The sequence below is a fragment of the Procambarus clarkii genome, chromosome 43, assembly GCF_040958095.1.
Source record: "Procambarus clarkii isolate CNS0578487 chromosome 43, FALCON_Pclarkii_2.0, whole genome shotgun sequence".
In the NCBI taxonomy this organism is placed as follows: Eukaryota; Metazoa; Arthropoda; class Malacostraca; order Decapoda; family Cambaridae; genus Procambarus; species Procambarus clarkii.
In genome coordinates this window covers 13,141,648-13,167,007 of record NC_091192.1, presented here as the reverse complement: position 1 = coordinate 13,167,007, position 25,360 = coordinate 13,141,648, and the positions used below count along the sequence as shown (strand labels likewise).

Sequence of the window (25,360 nt, the reverse complement as noted above, 5' to 3'; positions counted from 1 at the left end):
ATGTCTGCCATATACGACATAAATAAAATCCCCGTCACCAGCAGGATTGGCGTCCTGGACACCACCTGCGTCACGGGAAGGGACACAGTTGGTGGGGGAAGGGACACAGTTGGTGAGGGAAGGGACACAGTTGGTGTGGGAAGGGACACAGTTGGTGTGGGAAGGGACACAGTTGGTGTGGGAAGGGACACAGTTGGTGTGGGAAGGGACACAGTTGGTGGGGGAAGGGACACAGTTGGTGGGGGAAGGGACACAGTTGGTGTGGGAAGGGACACAGTTGGTGGGGGAAGGGACACAGTTGGTGGGGGAAGGGACACAGTTGGTGGGGGGAAGGGACACAGTTGGTGGGGGAAGGGACACAGTTGGTGAGGGAAGGGACACAGTTTGTGGGGGAAGGGACACAGTTGGTGTGGGAAGGGACACAGTTTGTGGGGGAAGGGACACAGTTGGTGGGGGAAGGGACACAGTTGGTGTGGGAAGGGACACAGTTGGTGAGGGAAGGGACACAGTTGATGGGGGAAGGGACACAGTTGGTGGGGGAAGGGACACAGTTGGTGGGGGAAGGGACACAGTTGGTGGGGGAAGGGACACAGTTGGTGTGGGAAGGGACACAGTTGGTGAGGGAAGGGACACAGTTGGTGGGGGAAGGGACACAGTTGGTGGGGGAAGGGACACAGTTGGTGGGGGGAAGGGACACAGTTGGTGGGGGAAGGGACACAGTTGGTGAGGGAAGGGACACAGTTGGTGTGGGAAGGGACACAGTTGGTGTGGGAAGGGACACAGTTGGTGTGGGAAGGGACACAGTTGGTGTGGGAAAATTAGGTTAGTTTAGTTTGTCTTTGTAACGTAAGTAGAAAATCGTTTTCCGGTTTGCTGAAATTCAATAGTACCGATTTCTACTATAGTTCATATAGTCAATAGCGCAAGTCTTATTAATGTTATTATAAGATAATAAATCAATCAAACCACATATGCCCTGAAAAGCCAGTGACGACGTTTCGGACCATGATAAGGGTCCAGGAAAGACCGAAACGTTGTCGCTTTCAGTTGATTTGTAATTGATTTAACATGAGACCACTTATCTCTGTAGTGGCCTCGACAGCGACAGAAACCAGGTGGCTTGTCAAACACCTCCCCCCCCCACCTCATTGGTCCTGGATATTTTTTTAATTCTGGATTTTGAACATCAGTTTGGTATTCATGGCTTTGGTTTAGGCTATAGGCTACTCCACGGGTTTATAACCCTATGGGTTAATAAAGTATCTTCTGTTTTGTCCAACATTGTTGCTTGTTGAACAGGAAGTTGTGGCCCCTTGTACGTCTTACATTTGACCTTTTAAATTAAGTGGTCTGAATATGTGTGGATTGGGTTGTTTGATTCAGAAGGTACATAGTGTACCTTCCATCTACGGTACGACCGTAGGTTCCCTCTACCCTATACACTACGTCGACCAGCACTGAGGAGAGGTTTGAACCAATAGATCATATGAGTAGGTCTGAAAGTGCGTGTGGGTCTGTGTCTGATAGGCATTCGGAACCACCCTCTCCCCCCCCCCCACCCTCCTTGAACGGAATTAAGGAAACATGGCCTGAGTGGCCCCAGGGAGGACCTGAGTGGCCCCAGGGGGGGACAGAGTGGCCCCAGGGAGGACCTGAGTGGCCCCAGGGAGGACGTGAGTGGCCCCCAGGGAGGGCCAGAGGGCATACACAGGCACACCCCTGGCCTCTATGAGGCCCTCCTGACTCATGAAGGGTTGTAGGCTGGCTCCACGAGCCGACAGGAGCGCTGGACAATGTGAAGATGTTCACTATACATGGTCTTCACCTCAGCCTTTGTTATTTTCAGTTCATCATTTTTGGTCCATCACTTTACATGGAATTCTTGCCAGTGACGCCGGTGTGTAGTGACTCTTGTCTCTCCATTTTCTTTTTTTTTTGCAATATTGGACAAATTTCGCCTTTTCCCGAATTATGGGAGATTTCCAGTCTTAAAAGTTTTTTTATTTCAGTCAGCAGGTGACAAGCTACCTGTTGCAGCCTTCTGCAACAGTCACGGTGATATTAAGTCTGGTCCTGTTGATTTTGTTGTATGTAATTCCAACCCCCCCCCCCCCCACCCCATGTGTTTTTTTATCTCAACAGCCCGAAATTTCTGCCCGAAACGCTGCGCGTACTAGTGGCTTTACAAGACTGTAAATACTATGCTATGTATTCTCACAAACCCAATGTACCTTCTTGTATATAAATAAATAAATAAATAAATCAATAAATAAAATACAGCGGCTGCTACGTGTGCGTGTACTCACCTGTTAGTACCGGCAGGATCGAACTCTAGCTCTTGTGTGCGCGTGTGCGTGTGTGCTCACGCAGCTATATGTGTTCGTGTGTGGAGCGTTACTGAACTAACATAGTTGCACTCTGTTACACATTGTTACCCATATATGTAGTCAACTTTCACCCATGTACGCACTTCGCCCCACTCCCTTACCCGACCCGACCCTGGCCACACTCCTCATCCCTCTCTGACTCACTAACACCCATCACCACCACCATCCCCCCAACTACCCCTCATCACGGCTTTCAACATATTTTATATCATGACCACAACCACCATTACTATATCTCAGATAATCTTTCCACCCATATATCCTACCCTCTCAGGCCGGCACCAGTCTACTGGGAAGCCTCTACACCTTTTAGTTCAGGTTTATGTGCTTGATAAATACAAATACACCCCACAAGGGCCGTGGAGTGTACACACTTAAATCCGTGTTTGGTGTCAGCCAATACGTGCCGTAGTGGGCGGCGGCGGTCACCACCTCACTACACTCTCTCCATGAAGTCATTCTCGCTAGTGTCTCCTTGACCTGCTCCGGTGGTCAGGGGGAGGGAAGGAGGTAATTGGTCAGGGGTGAAGGAGAGGAGGTGAGGGAGGGAACAAAGCTGGGAGGGAAAGTGGTGGTATGATGGAGACTATACAAGGAAGGAGAGACGTTACAGAGAGTTACGGGCTCACCATAGCCCGTGCTACATGGACACGTCGCTCCGAGTAGCTAAATTAGCAGTCTCCGTGGTGTAGTGGTAAGACACTCGCCTGGCGTTCCGCGAGCGCTATGTCATGGGTTCGTATCCTGGCCGGGGAGGATTTACTGGGCGCAATTCCTTCACTGTAGCCTCTGTTTAACGCAACAGTAAAATGTGTACTTGGATGAAAAAACGATTCTTCGCGGCAGGGGATCGTATTCCAGGGACCATAGGATTAAGGACTTGCCCGAAACGCTACGCGTACTAGTGGCTGTACAAGAATGTAACAACTCTTGTATATATCTCAAAAAAAAAAAAAAAAAAAATCTAAAACAACAAACAACGTTACAGAGAGGAGCTAGAGAAGGACTTGTTAAAGGAAGGGGGGGGGGAGAGGTGAGGGAGGCATACGAGAGGAAGGCTCCCTGACCTTCTTTGTTAAACTGGAAATGTCTTGTGAGATCAGAGGGGAATGGCCGGCCCTATTTGGCCCGCCTGCCTCACTCCCTGCATAAATGAGTGCTCCTCTTGCCCGCCTGCCTGCCTGCCTGCCTGCCTGCCTGCCTGCCTGCCTGCCCACCTGCCCACCTGCCTGCCTGCCCGCCTGCCCGCCTGCCTGCCTGCCCGCCCACCTGCCTGCCTGCCCGCCTGCCTGCCTGCCTGCATAAATGAGTGCCCCTCTTGCCTGCCTGTCTGCCTGCCCGTCTGCCTGCCTGCCTGCCTGCCCGCCTGCCTGCCTGCCCGCCTGCCTGCCTGCCTGCCCGTCTGCCTGCCTGCCTGCCTGCCTGCCTGCCTGCCTGCCTGCCTGCCCACCTGCCTGCCCGTCTGCCTGCCTGTCTGCCTGCCCACCTGCCTGCCTGCCTGCCCGTCTGCCTGCCTGTCTGCCTGCCCACCTGCCTGCCTGCTTGCCCGTCTGCCTGCCTGTCTGCCTGCCTGCTTGCCTGCCTGCCCGTCTGCCTGCCTGCCTGCCTGCCTGCCCGTTTGCCTGCCTGCCTGCCTGCCTGCCCGTCTGCCTGCCTGCCTGCCTGCCCGTCTGCCTGCCTGCCTGCCTGCCTGCCCGTTTGCCTGCCTGCCTGCCTGCCTGCCCGTCTGCTTGCTTGCCTGCCTGCCCGTCTACCTGCCTGCCTGCCCGTCCGTCTCCTTGCCTGCCCGCTTGCTTGCCTGCCCGTCTGCTTGCCTGCCTGCCTGCCCGTCTGCTTGCCTGCCTGCCTGCCCGTCTACCTGCCTGCCTGCCCGTCTGCTTGCTTGCCTGCTTACCCGTCTCCCTGCCTGCCTACCCGTCTGCCTGCCTGCCTACCCGTCTGCCTGCCTGCCTTTCCAATCAAGTTGCGGGCCCCACCTACTTGCGTGCATGCTTGCCTCCCTACTTACCCGCATACTCCACTTACCTACATAGCTACCCGCATGTCTGCCTGTCAACCCGCCTGCCCTATTGCCCGCCTGCCACGCCTACCTGCAAGCCACGCCTCACCTTCCAGGTGTGAGGCGAGTGTGGCTTGACCCTTTTGAGGTTCATGCAGGTTATATGTGTAGGTGATGGCAGTTGGCAGGTGTGTGGTTTGGCAGGTGTGTGGCTGGGCAGATGTGTGGCTGGGCAGGTGTGTGGCTGGGCAGGTGTGTGGCTGGGCAGGTGTATGACTGGGTAGGTGTGTGGCTGATGTAAAGTGTCTACAGGTAATGCCAGTGACCCGTGGCAACGTCGCCAGTTGCCAGGCTTGCCGCTGCGCTCTTTGAATAAGAGACCTATGGGCTGTTGTGTTATTTGCATGCAGGCCTATGAGGGCCTGTATCTTTAAATGAACATTTACAATTTAAATGAAACATTTACAATTTGAAATATTTACTTTTTAACTGATACACTTAAATGAAGATCCATGGTGACTATGCAACATTTGGATAAAAGTCCATGGAGAGCTGTGCAACATTTGGATAAAGGTCCATGGAGAGCTGTGCAACATTTGGATAAAGGTCCATGGAGAGCTGTGCAACATTTGGATAAAGGTCCATGGAGGGCTGTGCAATATTTGCAAACAGACCATGACATTATGCTACATTTGGATAGAGGCGCTGGAGGCTATGCAACATTTGGATAGAGGCGCTGGAGGCTATGCTACATTTGGATAGAGGCGCTGGAGGCTATGCTACATTTGGATAGAGGCGCTGGAGGCTATGCTACATTTGGATAGAGGCGCAGGAGGCTATGCAGCATTTGCATACAGGCCCTCTGGATGGAACAAAATTGGATACTGACCAACGTGATGCTACACTGTTTAACGACAAGAGAATGTCTGACTGATTGTGGGGAGATGGATTTCCAGCTCCTTTGTGCACAGTGTGTGGGTGTACAACATGTCAGGAGAGGCCAGTGCACAGTGTGTGGGTGTACAACATGTCAGGAGAGGCCAGTGCACAGTGTGTGTGCACGGGGCCCAACTTTGAGTAGTACTCACCCTAGATAGTCTTGATGGGTGTCTACAGGCAGCCCCTGACAAGAGCTTTTCGACAAGCCTTCAGGGGTCGCTGTGGCATGTCTGTAAGGAAAGTTATTGCCATGAATTTATGTCATGTGAATTTTTGTACAAGTGTAAGAGGAGAGGGAGGGGGGAGGGGGGTTGTGGGGGGGGGGGTCAACGGTCATAGGCTCCCACCACCCCCACCCCCCCCCCCCCCACAACACCAGCCACCTCGTACCATGACGTAGTAGATTGCGCCATTTCAAGGAGAGTCGTGATTCGGCGAGGCATCAGGCCTCTGGAGATGCTTGTCCGTGATTGGTACATATAAGCTGAGGATTATCCGGCCGGGGTGGGCCCCTCGCTTGGCCCCAAAATTCATTCTTGTCGTGTCTTTGCTTGGAGAGTCTGTGACTTCCAAGCAAAGATCATATGAGATCATTTCCAATCCTAGGCCAAGGATTGGAAATATTGCCTACATAGACACCTTCTCTCATAGGTACCTGTGAGAGAAGAACTCAGGAAGGTTTTCTAGTGTTGAAGGATATCTTCATTACGTGACTTTATCCAAGCCGCCGTCGTGCAGTTTCGTACCGCGCCGTACTGAGGGCGTGCACGAACCATCACTAGCTATGAAGGCCTACCGTGCTTGTTGTCTCGCTCCAAAGTGCCAAGCCTTGTGCACTTGTGGCACCTCCCACCCACCTTGTGTCCTGTGTCTTGACACCGGGCCAGTCCTGGGGTCTTGTCTGACCCCGTGAAGGACGTTACCTGGTTGATGGGGATCTGGGAGTTCTTATACTCCCCAAGCCTGGCCCGAGGCCAGGCTTGACTTGTGAGAGTTTGGTCCACTAGGCTGTTGCTTGGAGCGGCCCGCAGGCCCACATACGCCACCGGGCTGTGGTGGGTATGTGGGACAGCTTCCACTCCAGTCTACTTCAGCTCCAGTCTACTTCAGCTCCAGTGGGGTAGGGATGTATGGGAGTGTCGTGTGAGTGAGACCGGTCTGGAGAAAGAGAGTTAGTACCTGAATTCTGTTTTGGTGCATCAGACTCAGAAGATGGCTTCGAAGCCAGTGGTCCATCTTGACATTGTCTATTAACACCTGTGAGGTTTGTAATTGTAGACGCATGAGTTACACCGGGATTAACGTCAAGTTGAGGCGAGGGCCCAACTGTGAGAGAGGACGTGCGTACGAGTACACGAGATACACAGTTCACTGTGTGGAGTTGTGACGGATAATTACTGTATATCCAAGGGCGGAAGAAGGTCTGTTTTATTCTTTCATGCTCTATGTCCATATATGCCATGTATGGGTTATCTTTCCAGAGTAACCAGTTCCGGTAGAGAAGTTTGTAACGGGAGATTTCCCTGGTGGTTAATTGATACATATATATCTTGTCCAGGGCATTTTATACAGTTGTGTGTTGTGTGTTTGGGGCTGGGAATTATTATTGATGTAATTCACTCTGAAAGTGTGACTTTCAATTGCACTGGGATGCAAAGGTGTACCGTGTTGTGATATCTGTTGACAATGTCCTTGGTGTAGTACGTGGTGATCTTGTGAAGGATTCCGTGAGAATTTAAGAAGTCGTTAACGTCATCCCGGGGGAGCACATTGCTTAATGAGGGTACTGCTGTGTTGCAAGAAACTAGTGTCTGTGGGACAGTTAGTTGACTATCAGTTCATAGTGAGTTCACAGAGATGAGGGATTTGTCGCGAGGGCGACGTTAGTAGTGAACATAAGTTGCTCTAGATTAATTAACCGCCAGTGGCACGGCAAATTAGTGGCTCATAGTCAATTAGGATAATGATTTATCAAGGGTTGACTGTCATGAGTGAAGTCAGATGGAGCTGGCATAACTCGTTGGATTAATTATATCTGTCTGCAGGACACTTGATTAAGCACTCAAAGTTAATCAAGGGGATTAGCGCCCGCCACCAAGTAAATTCAGTGTTGATGTTGCCCGCTGATGCAGGATGTACTATCGTACATAGTAAATTAGAGTAATTAACCCTCGTTAATGTAATTTTGTCATAAAACCGGAGAGACACCTGTCGATTGGGTGACAGCAGTGTCGATCACAACTTGTCTGAATTAATAGGCTGTCGGTGTGACAGTAATTAATTGGGAATTACTCACAGAATGCTTGACGGGTCAAGTGTGGTGTAATTAAGGGCCTTCGTGGTATTGTTGTCAGTCGAGTGTCGTTGAGACTCGATTGTGTTAAAGTATTTGAATTGTTGCTGACTGTTGTGGACAGTCAATTAACGACATTGTTATTAAATTCAAGTAGTGTACTTTTACTATTGTTGTTTGTGTCTTGAGAGACAAGTGTTAACGTAAAACTTGATAAGGGGTTATCAGTGTTGGATTACCCACCTAGTTACTTTTGTTATCTCGCAGGGAGGGCTGCGAGAGGCAGAGCAAGTTGTGATTATAGTATTTATCTGGCGGGGAGGACTATGAGGAATATTGGTGGCAAGCTTGTGTCAACAGTGGGAACACTTCTGCTCAGTTAGTGTCATTATTCAGCACGCGATTACGGGTAGGATGCCGTGGTTCTACTAGGCTGTTGAATTAGCTGTATCTATCGTACCACTGGAAGACAGTAAAGTAACGTAAACTCGTCGTTGTAGTAGTGTTAGTCTTTTGTTGAATAAACTGTTATTGTTCATAAGAAACGGTCGTTACGTTCAGTCAGACGATAATATTGTCCCACTTACCAATGTTCTGCAAAGTCTTTCTTCCTTATGAATCTTTATGTAAATCTGTTCGTGAGTCTTGAATCAAATTCATAGCGCCACACTTCCAGAAATACGAAGTTACCGTCGGTTACCCTGAATGGTGTGTTATCACTAGGAGGAGCCAGCGATCTAAGCGGATGGGATTTCACCCTAAGTGGAATCCTTGCGGTTTGCTCCCGCATTCCTATGGTCTCAGGCTTAAAGTAAAATCTGCGTCTAAGCAGTCCTCTCTGTTTGAGGTCTGCCTTCCACGAGAGGTAGTTACACTAACGTAATATCAATAGGATAAAAATCTCACACTAATCGCGATACGAGTCCAGATGTAACGATTGGTGATTGGTCCAGATGCTAACATTGGTGAACACATCGCTGCTACCATAGTAACGTTTAATGACAATCAAGTTCTGCTGTTATTGCACAACTATGGTAACACTGTAATGATTGCTAGTAACCTGTAACCCTACAGCTGTAATGACTTGCATTGATATAATCCCAAAGAACTGGAAGATTTCGCCCTCACAGCAGAAAATGCTTAACCCAGTTATCAGGGGGGGGGGGGGAGGAGGGAGAAATGACTAAGGGGTTAAAAATATCTTTAAAATCAATTACAGACTGGATGAAAGATAAGGTTACTCTTTTCAAAGATATAAATGCTGCAACCACTTCTTCTTCTTAACCTTTAATAATAAGGCTAATTGCCTCGGGAGGACACTATAGTCAACTAACGCCGAGTGCTCAAGGAATTTATCCTTTTAAATACTTATTGGGTAATGGAATTTATCTTACATTTACTTCATGAATTACAAGGGAAATATTTTTACTCAGAAAAATGCTCATCAGATCACAGGTAATGTCCAAAAGCAATTCAAGATCAATGTCTCAGAATTAATTAAGTGAAATAATATATAAAATTCACAGTAGATAATTAACGGTAATTTTATTTAATATTGGGGATTAATTTACCCTAAGCTAGTAACCTCCTATTCCTTAAGAGTGGATTACGGATTGTACAGGAAACTCAGACAATTACCTTTATCATTGCCTCTCAGGCGGTGTTGTGCCCCCCCCCTACTGGTTGATCATCCCACCCCCCCTGTAGTACTCCCAGTTCACGCTAACAATCTTTTCCTCTGTATCCTTCAAGGTGACGTTCGGCTCCACCCCCTAAAGCTTATCTTGCTCTAGAAGCTTCGCCCTTTCCTAGGCCTACGTCCAATCCATTTGAACCAGGCCTGGGTGTCTGCACCTTCTACCAGTGGCAAGTTATACCTGGTCCCTTGTCCAATGAACAAACTTTAAAACTCCAGAAGGCGGAGTTATCCCACAAAACAGGATACTACTGACAAAAGCCTACAGAGGGGTGACGTAATCAACAGGCCTCTCTGTAATTCGAAACGGTTGGAAAAGTTACGCCCTCGCTGCCCAGAGGAGAGGAAAACAATTACAAAAATATGACTTCCAACCACTGGCCGAGAGCTGGGACTGAGAGCTGCTTTGTTAAGCAAGGCCATGAAGAGAAGGGAGAAGGGGGGAAGAGAGAGGAGAGACGTAACATGTCCGGCCGTTACACAGATGCTTAAGGCTGGAGACATCAAACTCTGCAGGGCCACTGGTTGTTGTTAAGGGATGGTCATAAGGGGGAGTCTATCATTATATAGTAAGGATTCTATCCTTACTAAGATTTATCCAACATATTATTTTCGATGTGGTGATTAAATCTTAGTTTGTCTTATGTATTGCCTTTATTTATTGATGAAGACAGTGCATAGTGAAAAAAATGTGCGGGTTCGAATACTCCTTATGGCTCCTACTGATTTTCTTACTGATAAATCACGTTAATGTGATTTCATGGTGCAGTGTGTAGTGAAGATGGCTACAGTGATGAAGAGAAGGTGTTGAATGGTAGGGAAGGTGTTGGAGAGAAGGGAAAGTAAGGTGTTGAAGGGTAAAGAAGATGGTGAAGGGAATAGGTAAGGTGAAGGAGAGGGGAGATGTTTAATTAAAGAGGTGGGTGAAGGGTAGGATAGGCGGTGAAAGGTATTGAAGGTGGAGAAGAAGAGGGAAGGTGGTGTTAGGTAGGGAAGGTGAAGGTCCACCGGATCACTCATGCCTGTGCTTTCTACCGTCTCTGCCTGAGACGCTATGCATGCTAGTGGCTTTACAAGAATGTAAAACTTGAAGGCTCTGTACTCTAATAAACCCACTGTACCTTCTTGTATATAAATAAATAAATAAATAAAAATAACTTGCCAACTGTGTGTCCACAGCTGAGAGGAAGACATCACTGGGCAAGGACTGGCACTCATTCTGTCTCAAGTGCGAGAAGTGCAGCAAGACACTGACGCCGGGGAGCCACGCCGAGCACGAGGGCAAGCCCTACTGCACCACCCCCTGCTACGGCGCCCTCTTCGGCCCTGGAGGTGAGTCCTGCTGGGTCCTGGAGTAACACCTGCTGAGTCTTAAGAGTCCCACCACTAGGGATAATACTACTGCCCTGTGCTACGGCGCCTCTGGAGGCGAGTGCTGAGTGTGGCGGCTTGTGTGTGTTCAGGAGGCCGGAGCACCCTGAGGCAGTCAGTGTTCCCAGCCCACACAAAACGATCCAACTGGGGGGGCTTGACGGCTGAGTGGACTGCACTCGGGGTTTGTAGTCCTAAGGGTCCGGGTTCGATCTTTGGCGGAGGCGGAAACAAATGAGTAGTTTCTTTCACCATGATGCGACTGTTCACCCAGCAGTAAATAGGTACATGGAAGTCAGACACCTGCTACGGGCTGCTTCCTGGGGATGTGTGTGAAAATTAGGATTAAAGACTTGCCAGAAACGCTATGCGTGCTAGTGGCTGTACAAGAATGAAAGAACTCTTGTATATATAAATAAATAAATTAATGAAATAAAAACTGTAAATAAACAAAATGCAGGCGGGGCCTGGGGACCCTTGACGCGTCTCGGGGTTTTTGTCTCGGATAAAATCAGGAAATTTATATATGCACATTAGCGCAAAAATTGCATATATATTTACAATTTATCGGCATTTTTTGCGTAATGTTAATATTAGTTTATCAATACTGTGTGTAACATTCAATATACTTTAGTTAATGTTAAATGCAGCAAATAGAAATGTTCGTTTTCTATTTTAAGATTATTGAAGAAAATAGATTTAAGGATTAACTAATGAAAACTAATTTCTTTGTAGATTAATTCATTTTTTTGTTCTTTTAATTTTTTATTTTATTTATATATACAAGAGTTCTTACATTCTTGTACAGCCACCAGCACGCGTAGCGATCCGGGCAAGTTCTTAATCCTTGGGACTTAGGGAACTTGGGGAACTAGTCCCCTTCTTGGGACTTGGGAATCGTTTATTGGTTTCCCGGAATACGACCCGTCAAATCGTTTGTTGGAATAGGCTTGTACAGAGGTCCCGCAAGGTGGAACTACTGACCTTCCTTATGCTGCAACTTCACAACAGTTGCCCCGGGTACCTCTTTGCTGCTAGGTAAACAGTCATTAGGTGAAGAGAAACGTGACCAGCCTTCTCTGTCCTCCCGGGGATCGAACCCGGGATCCCCAGTTGTCAGCCATGGGCTACCAGCACAGTGCTATTTATATCTAAGCTTGTTAATAAATCAATTAAAATTAAAAAAAAGTCCCAGAGCACCAAATTTAATAATAAGAATCAAAGAAAGTTAATAATTTCACGCTCATATTTATTATGCTTATCAGGTATAAAACTACTTTCTTAATGATGATATTTTTCAATTAACTTTTTAAAATCATTGATATAAGCAATGTTGTGAACAGGTTTTCTAAAATGCTTTCCTTTACAGAAATGTGTGTGTTATACCTGTTAATAGTAAAACAAAGAATTTACAGGTAGGCGGAGTACATAGCATTCCAAGGTAAGTGTCTGATTTAGAGCAGTCACCCCCCTTCAGTGGATGGTGTCTTGACGGGGTGATGGGGCTCTTGTCCTCCGCCCGTGGGTGGGAGAGGCCAGTGGTTCCTAACTTGCTGGGGTGGAAGGGGGTGGTTCCTAACTTGCTGGGGTGGGAGAGGCCAGTGGTTCCTGCTTCCTGGGGTGGGAGAGGCCAGTGGTTCCTGCTTGCTGGGGCGTTCCACAAGGGTAATATGCCCCCCCCCCCTCCTCGTATATTAGCTGTGTATGAAGGCCTATACATTCCCTTATGTTCTTTCATCTGGGAGTTGAACCTACCCAGTGACTGTGACACCTGGGGGAAAAGGGTTAACAAACTTCTCTGGTGAGGGGGACGGGGGTAAAAAGAAAAGATCAGTGCTGTCCACCTGAACCAATCGGCTCGTCTGGTTAATGCCACTTAGACATTGGATCAAGTGGGTCATTGTAGGGTTGGTGCCTCTATTGGTCCCTGGGGTACCATTCAGCTCTTCAATGGAGGCTCACGTGTACTGTTCCGGTTTCCCCTGAGGGTGCTTGTCTGTGTGCTAGTGCCTCAAATGTGGCCCCCGGTGGTGACTGGGGTGCTTGGCAGCGTAGTTTTTCTCTGGTTTCTTTAAACAGCATGTTAGATTCTGAACCCTATATCCTTAGATTTGTGGGGTGGGCGACCAGGCCCCCAACTCAGATCCTATTCAGCTCTACAATATTCAACTCAGCTCTACAATAGCTGTGGTAGGACCAAACTAGGCTCTGACTCACACTACCCCAACTGACCCTCTCCGTTACTCCTTGCATTTCTTTGGGAGGGTTGAGCCCGCAGTGGATTGAGCCCCCAGTGGGTTGAGCCCCCCAGTGGTGACTACTTTGTCTCCTGGGGTGGGTACGTCTCTCGTTTTGACCACTGCACCGTTTAACCCCATCCTTGATGGAGATTCACGGAGCCATCACCACGCGTGTACATCTTTGATTCTTTTCTACCACTGATACGTTCCAGGACTTGTGTGTCCCCACTATGTTGTATGACGAGAAAAATAGATGGTAGCGCAGTCTCTCTAGGCAGATGGAATGCCAGTCACATAAAAGCAACAAAAAGAACAAAAAAAAAGTTAAACTGCAAGTTGAATTTTTACTGTGTGACGACTGTAGGATAAAGCACAAAAGAGAACAAACATTTGAAATAGTTTACTTAAACAAATGACTTAAATACTTAACATGAAAATAAAAATAATATCCAAAACTTGGCTATATTCTAAGTATACAAAATGAACAAGATAAACAGACAATCAAATTTACGTTATGTTAAGGTGCAAAATAAAATATGGTGAGGGAATACTGTTAGCCAGACTGAATAACTCTGTTACCATACCAAGATATGTCAAAAGGTCTACTCAGTAGAGCACTCAGGAGTAATCTGAATTTTAGTGGGTTAGGTAGCCCTATATATATATATACGATGATGGCCATGCAGATGGCGCTGGTGACTTCGGTAACTATGAACTAGCTCACTTTTAACTGCTTCTTTGATATGGGGTGAGCTCCCAGCGACCCAGGTGCGAGGTGGGGTGACGGGCATTGGTGTATGGGGGGGACTGGAGGTACTGTCTAGAGTTTAGTTTAGTTCATTTATTATGCACCCCATACCCATCTTGTGGGCGGTAGTGGATAGGGTTACAGAGGCACATAATGGGCTCAGGGACTGAACCCCACAATTCATTTAGCTAAGCAAGTTACAATCTTGATGAACTAGTTACAAAATTCAATATAAGTCGTCACATCAACAATGGGTTCGAGATCGACCTCAAGTACAGGTTCTAAATTAAGCAACTGACATATGTGGAGAGCTAGTGTCAAAATTTATGTTTGTCCTGCACACCGCCCCCCATCCAGTGGGCAGCGGTGGATAGGTTACAATCACTCAGTTACTACCTACAGTTAGCAAACTGGGGATATTTGGCTAAAATTTCTGGTAGCAGATCATTTTGAATGAAATATTTACACATCGCTGGAACATTGGTTATAGAATTGTCTCTAAATTCACGTATCTTTTTGCGCTCCATCACATAGTGACGAAGGGTGTGCGAATAATTTTGTTGACACAGTTTACATTTGGTCAGGTCTACATCAGCAGATAATGAGAATTCCCAGAGATACTTGTAACCGAGTCTAAGCCGAGCAGTAGTAACATCTAGAAGTCTGCTGATTTTATTGGATGATCCATAGATGTGTGGCTCCTCTTGCATGATAGACTGTCTAGACCTCTGGAAGTAGTTGTCGTTCTTCTTCTTCTTGTGGCTGCAGTACTTAGTCTACCCATAGACGTGATATGGGTAGAATAGGTGATGATGGAGCAGGCCGAATCTCTTCATAGAGATTTTACCGTGACAGTTGTAAAACGGAAGGGGAACTATCAGAAGAAAGCGCTAAGTCATTACGGCTAAGGGATCAGGATAAGGATTTGGGATGGACATTCAACAAGCTGCCAGCTTCCTGTGTCCGCCGAGGCCACTAGACAGATGGTAGCTGTCAGGTAAATTCATATAAATAATAAACAGTACGCCTAGTTTTTTCTCAAATATTCCACATAGTGCTATGAGGTGGGCGCGAACCTACGACCCCGGCATTGCCAGTCGCGTACTCTGCCACTAGACCACTATTGACTTGTATACGTCATCCCCCCACCCCATTCAGCTCGTTGATGCCATGAAGGGGGGCTTAGTGGGCAGCTGCCAGAGTGTGATGCTTCTTGGGACAGTCCTCTGTCCTTTTGTATCCTTGTGCTCCTGCTGCTGTCCTCTCAAATTGTGCTGAACAACTTTTCCTTTTTCTTCTGTTTCATTTTTCTCCCCCCTCTTCTCCTATCTGCTTGTCGTTTCCTGCCGACCTTTAGCTGTTTTGGTTATTCGTTTGGACTTCTTCTATTTTGACGCCCGGGTGCTTGAGGAGGCATACTCTTGCACCCGTAGAACTGTAGTACCCAATGTCGAGAGCGAGGGGAACCTTTTATTGTCAATCTCCCTTTCGTCGCTGAACCTGATCTCGACGGACTGTCGGTTCTTAAGGTGGCGTTTGTGAGGCGTATACTCACGACGCACCCCCTAGGAGGCCCCTGCATGATCAGTGATAGCTTCTTGTTGGGTGTCCTGCCTCTAATTGTGGCTCCATGGTGGGTGTGGGGGCACATCCGTGAATGAATGTTTCTTTTTCGTACCTATGTTGTATTCTGTTCCTCCTTTACCTTCTCAGGCTTGTGGAGTGGGCGACCAAGCCCCCGAGTCAGTCCGTGTTGGAAGACCAGGCTCTGTGGCCTCCACTGCATTGGGCCCCGACCTTGCTCCTCCTTTGGTCTCTCTGACTACTCCCCTCGGCTCCCCCTCCCTCCTCTGTGGTTGGGTCGAGCCCCAAGCCTCCAGTGATGACTACCTCGTCCCCTGGCACAGCTCAATCTCTTGTTGTAACTACTGCGCCTTTTAACCCCTCTCTCTCTGGGAGTTCTCAACGCCTTCCTCGACATGGCAGCACTCGCATGATTCCTTATCGTTCTGATGCCTATCAAGCCTTGTTTGGTCCCGCTTCGTGGGCCAAAAACTTTGATCTCCTCCCGCTTGATTCTGCGCCTCCTGACGATTTCTCCCTCCATCGACATTTTGTTGATTCTGTGGATGCGTCTGTTACTTTCAACCCCACTCGTCTCGGTACTCGTTGCTGCTCCTTCTCAGGATGCAGCTTCCCGCTTGGCAGCCTTGTCTTGCCTTGGCGAGATCCCTGTTCGGGTCTCCAAGAATGTTCAGATGAATGCCAGTGTTGGCACTATTCTCCTCCTGCCCCATGTTGCAACCGGTGTTCGGAATCTGCAGGACTGCCACGATGATATTCGGCATATCCTCGATGCCCAGGACCATTCTGTCCTCCAGGTGGACACGTTTACTCGTCCCCCTCGTGGTCGTCGCCGTCAACCCCTTCGGGTTGTGAAGATTACCTTTGATGGTAGGACCCTTCCACCCTCTGTCATTTTTGCTGGTGCCAGGTGCTCTATCCAGGAGTACATTCCTTCTCCTAGGCTCTGTAACAAGTGCTGGAGGTTTGGGCATGGTGCCCTCCGCTGCTCTGGGACTGTCTCTCTCTGTCCTTTGTGTGGGGGTGAAGGTCACTCTAAGTCGGAGTGCACTTCTCCCCAGGCTCACTGCCTCAACTGTGGTGAGGCCCATCCTACCTTCTCCCATGCATGTATCCTTTACAAGCTTGAGGCAGCCGTCCTCACCTTGAAGCACCGGGAGCGTTTATCTTTTCCTGAGGCGAGGCGCCAGGTTCGCTGGCTCCCGCCTTATGTTAACGTCTCTTATGCTCACGTGTTGCGCTCTTCCTCTACTCGTCCTTCCCACCTTCCTCAGACTCACAACCGTTTCTGGCCTGTGGACCCTGATACGCCCACTGCCCCCTCCTCTGTTCTTTTGAGTTCTGTCCCGAAGGGTCCCCCTCCTGGTCCTCTGTCTGGGGTTCCCCTTCTTTCTACCCGGTCTGTCATGTATCCTGTGTCTTCTTCCTTGTCTCCCTCCGATCCTCCTTCCCATCCTTCTCCTCCATCTATTGACTCTCCCCGCCGCCTGTCGGCGCGGGCTGATGTCCATCGCTCTCCTAACGGCCGTCATCTGTGCTCTCGTTCAGCTTCTCCTGTTGAGACGCTGGAATCCGTTGCCCGGTACGTAGTTGCTGGGACACCGGTCTATTTAAGTCAGAAGCATAAGCCTGGCTCCTCTCCTTCCTCCTCCCCGGTGGGTAAGAAGGATTCGCTTTCTTCCTCGGCCCCTACTACTGACTCTATTGCTCCTTCCCCTCCCGTTTCGGTGGTTGCGCTTTGGTCCCCGCTTCCCTCTCGGTTGCTGCCCTTGCTGAGGTGCACTCCCCTCTTTCTACTTCCCCTCTTCCTGCTGCTGTCCTCAGAAGCGTAAGCCTGGCTCCTCTCCTTCCTCCTCCCCGGTGGGTAAGAAGGCTTCTCTTTCTTCCTCGGCCCCTACTACTGACTCTATTGCTCCTTCCCCTCCCGTTTCGGTGGTTGCGCTCCCTGTTCCTGCTATGGAGGTTTCTTTGGCCCCTGATTCCCTCTCGGTTGCTGCCCTTGCTGAGGTGCGCTCCTCTCTTTCTACTCCCCGTCTTCCTGCTGCTGTCCTTGAATGCTCCTCTCTGTTGTCTCCTCCTCTTCCTCCTCCTCTTCTTCCTCCTCCTCCTCCGGACCCCGCCCGCCTACCTCTGGTCTGTTCTCCCACTTCCTTCCCTCCGTCTGTGCTCAGTTTACCCATGCCCCCTAACCCTGACTTTGCTGACCCTGATCTTCTTTAACGTGCTGTGTTGCTCTTTCGCCTTTGTTTCTTCCTTGTTCTCTGTTGTTGTCCTTTCTCTTCTCGTCGATGTCCATTCTTCAATGGAACGTTCGAGGTTATTACGCCAATTTTCTCGAACTCCAACTTCTGATTTCGCAGTTTTCGCCCCTTTGTGTCTGTCTCCAGGAGCCGATACTTGGTGCTCGTCCTGGTCGCTTTCGTGGCTATTCCTTTCTCTCCCCCCCCCCAGCTGCTGCTGGGGCTCCTAATTCTTCTTGATTAATTCTTCTGGCTCTCTTGATTCGCTCTGATGTTCCCTTTGTCCCCTTACTTTTTCCTTCGCCTCTCCATTGTTCTGCTGCTCGTATCTTTGTGGGGAAATGGCACACAGTTTGTTCCATTTATCTCCCCCCCCCCCACGGGTGTCCTGCTTTCTCTTCCTGATCTGAAACACCTACTGGACTCCTTGCCAGAGCCTGTGCTCCTGCTGGGTGATTTAAATTGTCGTCATTCCCTTTGGGGTGATGTTCTGAGGAACACCCGAGGTCACCTTCTTGAGCCGTTTATTCTCTCTTCTTCCCTGTCTCTTCTGAATTCTGGTGAGCCCGCACATTTGGACTCTAGAACTCGCACCCTTTCCTGTCTTGATCTTTCTCTTTGCTCGTCTTCTCTTTACTTACATTTCACGTGGCAGGTTCTTGATGACCTCCATGGCAGTGACCGTTTCCCCATCCTTGTTACCTTTTTCCTCTTTTCGCCCTCCCCTCTCCTTTCCTAGGTGGCAGTTTGCTAAAGCGGACTGGAACCTATTTACCCTCAGTGCTTCTCTCTCTGACCTCTCCCTTCTGCCTCTCCCTCGCTCTCGCCTCCTTTTTCATGACACTGTTTTCGACGCTGCCCTCCGCTCTATTCCTCGCTCTTCCTTTCGGAGTCCATGGAAGTGCGTTCCCTGGTGGAATGCAGACTGTGCTCGGGCTGTCCGCTGTAAGCGTACAGCCTGGAAGAAACACCGCAGACGGCCGATTCTTTTCTTTTCTTTCGGAAAGCGAGTGCGGGGGCCCATTGAGCCATCCGTATGGCTAAACGTGAATGTCGGGCATCTTATGTCTTCACCATTACGTCCAAAACTCCTCTGCCACAGATCTGGAAGCGTATCTGCAAGATAGCGGGTATGTTCCTTCCCGATGTTTCACCAGTCCTTCACCTCATTGGTACTCTTGTGGCGGACCCGATGCAGGTAGCTACTGAACTGGGTTCCCACTTTTCATCTGTTAGCTCTGCTCTTCATCTTCCCCAATCTTTCCTTCTTTGTAAACCTGTCCTTGAATCACGTCCATTAGATTTCTACACTCGTCTTCGACTTCCCTATAACGGTCCCTTCTCTCTCTCTGAATTTCGTTCTGCCCTGGCCCTCTGCGGTTCTACGGCAGTGGGCTCCGATGGCATTCATTATGAGATACTTCGCCATCTCCCTCCATGCATGTCTCAGTATTTACTGAGTCTATAATCTGTATAATCGGATCTGTATAATCGGATCTGGGAGTCGTCGTCAGTCCCTGAGGCTCGACAACAGCTCGATGCTGTTGTCCTCCCTGTTCGCAAACCAGGGTCTCTGGGAACATCCCCTAAGGACTTTCGCCCTATTGCCTTCACAAGTTGTGTCTGCAAACTCTTTGAACGTATGGTTAACGTTCGTCTGATGTGGTTCCTGGAACACCATCACCGCCTCTCCCCTTCTCAATTTGGTTTCCGCAAGTGCTGCAGCACAACAGATGTCCTGGTGAACTTGTAGGTCTATATTCGTACTGCTTTTGCTGCGAAGACCTCTGTTGTTGCCGTCCTTTTTTGACCTGGAAAAGGCTTAGACACCACATGGTGTTATCATCTTCTATCCCAGCTTCATTCTTTTGGCCTTCGTGGTCATCTCCTTCTCTTTCTCCGCAGCTTCCTCTCTCGTCGTTTCTTTCAGGTGAGGCTTGGTCCTTCCTCTCTGCCTCTTTTCAGCAATACGAAGGTGTGTCCCAAGGCAGTGTTCTGAACACTACTCTTTTTCTGGTTGCCCTCAATGGTCTTCTTTCCTCTCTTCCTTCAGGTGTCTTCTCCGCTCTCTAGGTTGATGATCTAACCCTTTGCTGTCAGGGTGATGATTCGCCTCTCCTTCAACACCGGCTTCAACTTGCGATTGATTCCGTGTCGTCTTGGGCCACCAATCATGGCTTCAAGTTCTCTTCTACTAAGACTTGTGCCATGACTTTTACTCGGAAACGGGTCGTTCTTCGTCCCTCTTTGTCACTTTATGGTCATCCCCTCGAGTACAAAGATTCTGCGAAGCTTTTGGGGTTATTCTTTGACACTCGTTTGTCTTGGTCTCCCCATATCTCTTACCTCCGTGTTGAGTGCACTAAGGCCCCTTTCCCTCCTTCGGGTATTGTCTCATAATTCTTGGGGAGCGGATAGGCTCACTCTCCTTGCTTTACATTCCTCTCTCGTCCTGTCTAAGCTCGATTATGGTTGCCCTGCTTACTCATCTGCCTCTCCTTCTACTCTTCGCTGTCTTGATGCTTTGCACCATACTGGGTTGCGCCTCAGTTCTGGTGCCTTTCGTTCGACTCCCGTCCTCAGCTTGTATGGTGACACTGGCTTCCTGTCTCTCCAGGACCGCCGTGATCGCTACTGTCTTCGCTATGTTGCACGATCCTTGCAACATCCTTCCTCTCGCCTCTGTCGTGCTTTAACTTTTACCCCTCCTGCGGTTCCTGTTCCACTTCACCAACTCCCTCTTTTTGTCTGGTTATCTCGCTTACAGGATTCTCTTTCCATTCGTATTTCTAATATTTCTCCCCGTGTTGTTCCTTCTTTGCCCCCGTGGAGAGTCCCCCTTCCGCAGTTTTGTACATCCTTGACCCACATCACTAAAGCTTTTACCCCTCCTGTGGTTCTAAAATTCCTTTTCCTTGAGCACTTTTCTTCTCACTCGCACTCCGTTTCTGTCTTCACTGATGGGTCTAAGTCTGTGGACGGTGTTGGCTACTCTGTTGTTTTTCCTGATCACACTTATATGTGTCGCTTACCTCCGGAGACTAGCATCTTCACAGCGGAGCTTTATGCTGTTCTCTATGCTCTTCGTCTCCTGCTCTCTTGTTGTCAATCTTCCTTTGTAGTTGTTGTTGTTGACTCTCGTAGTGCCCTCATGGCTCTCGGGTCCTTTAATCCGGTTCATCCAGTGGTTGTCGAGATCCAGCATTGGCTGTTTCTTGTTCACAGTAAATTTAAGTCGGTTGAGTTTTGTTGGGTTCCCAGCCATATTGGTGTCTCTTTAAATGAGTGTGCGGATGCTGCCGCCAGGGAAACTGTCCACTCTTGTCCCATCTCTCGTAAAGGCACTCCTTATTCTGACTTTTACCCGATTATCCATTCCTCCATTCTTACCCGTTGGCAGGCTTGTTGGTCGTCTGCTACTGGTAACAAACTACGTTCTCTTAAAAGTTGTGTGTCCTCGTGGCCGTCCTCCTGCCATCGTAACCGGCGATGGGAAACGGCTCTGGCGAGTTTGTGTATTGGCCATACTCGCTTAACTCATGGTCACTTGATGGAGCGCCGCCCTGCTCCTTATTGTCCTAATTGCATTGTCCCTCTTACGGTCGTGCATATCCTTGTTGAGTGTCCTGCCTTCCGGGACGAGCATGTGTCTTGTTTTCCGACCATCCCCCGTGGTCGCTTGTCTCTCGATAGTAATCTCGATGACTCGGATACCTTTGATATCGTTCGCCTTATGCGTTTCTGTTCTCATATTGGCGTCTTTGGTGATATTTAGCACCCTCTGATTATCCCGCACATTTGATGGTGCTACATAACCTTCCCGGTTTGGTGCCTTCTTTTTGATAATTACTTACTAACTTGTATACGTCATACAACCGGAATTCTACTGAAATCACAGGAAGTCTGGAGATCCCAACTGAAGCCAGCCCAAGTGTTAACGTCTGACCCACAAGCACTCGGGTGGCAGGGCAGAGTGACCCACACCTCACGCCCCAACTTCACAAACACCTGAGTGCTTGTGGGTCGTGGACTGGCTTCAGTAGGGGCACTGGAGATGCTTTTAGAACCAAAAGGGAAGAAGTACAACAAAGTTTGGTAATGACTGTTCCAACTAACTGCCAGATTCAGACAATGGAAAACCAAAGGAGCAGCAACAGGCGCATTATACACGACTATAAATTAATGTTTCAGCTGTGTTATCCAGCTGTCAGTAATTAGCGGCCAAGAGTCAAACTCTGCGGCTTCTGCAGCAGCTGCTGAGATGCATGTGTGCCAGATCCGACTGCTGCATCGAGTGCATCTGCTTCAGGGAAATATAGATAGAATATTATCAGGAGAAAGCGCTAAGCCAGTTCCATTATATAGTAAATGGAAAGGATATAAAAACAGGATGGGAGCTAGGATATACACATGAACGGGAAGGAACGAACCCCACAAAACGTGCACCATCCCATACACAATCCTCGATAAAAATTAAAACCAAAATGCCACGAAGTTGCACTGCAAAATCTTATACACCATAATTATGCCACAGGACACGCTAAATATTGTCACAAGCTATCAACGGAAGGCTTGCTTACTTATCATTGTGACTCTCCTGTTGCAGGCTACGGGCGAGGCGGCACCCAGAGCTTCAAGTATGAGAAGTAGAGCGGGCAGGGGAAGCGACATCTGCGCGGGCCCTCACACCGCCCTCAAGGGCTAACCTTACCTCCTGCTGGCCCTCAAGGGCTAACCTCACCTCCTGCTGGCCCTCAAGGGCTAACCTTACCTCCTGCTGGCCCTCAAACGCTAACCTCACCTCCTGCTGGCCTCTGCAATGCTTTCCTTGCTCTTTGCTCTCTCGTCAGAGGCATCAACATGTGTAGTATGTAACCACATGTAGTATGGTCACATACTACATGTGGCTACATACTACAACCTAACCATCCGATCTAACTGTTGTGACAGTTTCAGTGTTTTTCTTTATTGCATCATACATCATCATTAAATAACTAGTGTTTAATTGATGGATTAAACTTTATATGTCACGACTTTATATGTCACTAAGTTAATGCCAACCTCGATTCATTAATGTCCAGCACGCACCCACCGGCAATTACTGTTAAAATTTATGTGAGTCCAACTTTAACACATAGGCGCTTGCTAAGCACATGTATCTTCTGATTCTGAGAATACGTTACAATAATGTAGCTGAAAACCAATAATTAAAGCCACTCATGTATACGCATGTTACATGTATATATGTGTACTTACATATATACATTTGTTAAATATGTTTTCTCTCTGCATTCAGGCAACTGGTTCAAAACAATGTGCATTGGTTGTTGATTGTGTTGTACTCCAGTGAATAAAGAAATACAACAATTTCAAGGTGTATTAAACTTTCCTTAAATTGAACAGCTTCTCTACACAAGGGATTGTGTGTAGAACACAAGCTGTTATTAAACTGCCTGTTACGGAGGCCAAGGCTCGCCTATTGGTTGGCGGATTGTATGCAAGGAGCTAGGCGGGGACTTTACACAAGGCTAGGAGCTAGGTGGGGACTTTACACAAGGCTAGGAGCTAGGTGGGGACTTTACACAAGGCTAGGAGCTAGGTGGGGACTTTACACAAGGCTAGGAGCTAGGTGGGGACTTTACACAAGGCTAGGAGCTAGGCGGGGACTTTACACAAGGCTAGGAGCTAGGTTGGGACTTTACACAAGGCTAGGAGCTAGGTGGGGACTTTACACAAGGCTAGGAGCTAGGCGGGGACTTTACACAAGGCTAGGAGCTAGGCGGGGACTTGCCACAAGGTTAGGAGCTAGGCGGGGACTTGCCACAAGGCTAGGAGCTAGGTGGAGACTTTACACAAGGCTAGGAGCTAGGCGGGGACTTGCCACAAGGCTAGGAGCTAGGCGGGGACTTTACACAAGGCTAGGAGCTAGGTGGGGACTTTACACAAGGCTAGGAGCTAGGTGGGGACTTTACACAAGGCTAGGAGCTAGGTGGGGACTTTACACAAGGCTAGGAGCTAGGTGGGGACTTTACACAAGGCTAGGAGATAGGTGGGGACTTTACACAAGGCTAGGAGCTAGGTGGGGACTTTACACAAGGCTAGGAGCTAGGTGGGGACTTTACACAAGGCTAGGAGCTAGGTGGGGACTTTACACAAGGCTAGGAGCTAGGTGGGGACTTTACACAAGGCTAGGAGCTAGGTGGGGACTTTACACAAGGCTAGGAGCTAGGTGGGGACTTGCCACAAGGTTAGGAGCTAGGCGGGGACTTGCCACAAGGCTAGGAGCTTGGTGGGGACTTGCCACAAGGCTAGGAGCTAGGCGGGGACTTGCCACAAGGCTAGGAGCTAGGCGGGGACTTGCCACAAGGCTAGGAGCTAGGTGGGGACTTTACACAAGGCTAGGAGCTAGGTGGGGACTTGCCACAAGGTTAGGAGCTAGGCGGGGGCTTGCCACAAGGCTAGGAGCTAGGCGGGGACTTGCCACAAGGCTAGGAGCTTGGTGGGGACTTGCCACAAGGCTAGGAGCTTGGTGGGGACTTGCCACAAGGCTAGGAGCTTGGTGGGGACTTGCCACAAGGCTAGGAGGTAGGCGGGGACTTGCCACAAGGCTAGGAGCTTGGTGGGGACTTGCCACAAGGCTAGGAGCTAGGCGGGGACTTGCCACAAGGCTAGGAGCTTGGTGGGGACTTGCCACAAGGCTAGGAGCTAGGCGGGGACTTGCCACAAGGCTAGGAGCTAGGTGGGGGACCACGACTATCACCCCTCACCACCACTATTACTCTTCACCAGCACCACTCCCATTCCGTACACCACCAATACCAACACTATACCCATCAGCTGGTAGACGAGGGTAAAAGATCTTGGAGAAGTCATATCACCGAGACTCTGGATGCACATCAATACAGTCACATTAGCTTGCGTTGGCTAAACTGGCCTACATTCAGACAGCCTTCAGCAACCTTAGCAAGGACACGACCTAAATCTCATGTATATCATACGTCTGATCAGAGCTTGGGCCAGATTCACGAAGCAGTTACGTACGTACGTACTTACGAATGTTTTTCTTCTTAACACCTTCGTAGCAACTACATTAGTATTCAGGTAAGCATTTAAGAAGGAAAATCTTCGTAAGTACACCGCCTCGATTTAAGGACGGCCTCGACCACTCGTAGCCTTACGTGAACTGGATATAACTCATTTTTTCTCTACTGCACAACACGGAGGATAGCTTTCCTTATAAACAAAACATTTTAGCTGTTTATTTTAGCAGAGTTTCAAAACGGAGTCCTTCATGTTAACTATTAACTATATATGCATTCTCTGCTTGAAACTTGTAGTAAATATGTCTTTTATGATATTAGAATTAGTTTTATAATAGCAAGATATTATACCAGTAGTTATTAAGTAAATAAACACTGGTGAACATAAAATATGAGAGGTGATGAACCTGGGCTGGTGGGAGCATTTCTATCACCAAATGCTCCTGTTCACCTAGTAATAAGTATAGCTAGGGGTGTACCTTAGCTATTCACACCCCTTTTTAATTTTTGTTTCGTTTTATTTTTAAATTAAATCTGGATGAGACATAAAAGAAAAATATGCTTCCAAAATGATCTTGAAATTGAAATTGAAATAAGTTTATTGGGGTAAAATACACACAAAGGGATGAGGTAGCTCAAGCTATTCTCACCCCGTTCAGTACATCGTGTTAATACATACATATAAACACATCACAAACAATAAACATATTACCAAACATTCTGAGAGATAAACATCTACATTTCGACCTTTACACAAGTAGTATGGTACCAGACGTACACAAATACTTTTATGACCTAGGTATACTGTATAGACAATTTGCAA

The 25,360-nt window shown here is 48.5% G+C and overlaps 1 protein-coding gene across 1 annotated transcript in view; it reads left to right on the top strand.

Moving 5' to 3' along the window:
• The window catches only part of LOC123755768 (cysteine-rich protein 1), a 28,250-nt gene extending 5,384 nt beyond the window's left edge, over positions 1 to 22,866 (top strand). Inside the window, exons 2-3 of the mRNA XM_045738544.2 lie at positions 10,494 to 10,646; positions 22,104 to 22,866. Coding sequence (XP_045594500.1) covers positions 10,494 to 10,646; positions 22,104 to 22,147 — 197 coding nt within the window. The 3' untranslated portion in view covers positions 22,148 to 22,866. The remainder of the gene's footprint in view (positions 1 to 10,493; positions 10,647 to 22,103) is intronic.
• The last annotated feature ends 2,494 nt before the right edge of the window (positions 22,867 to 25,360 follow it).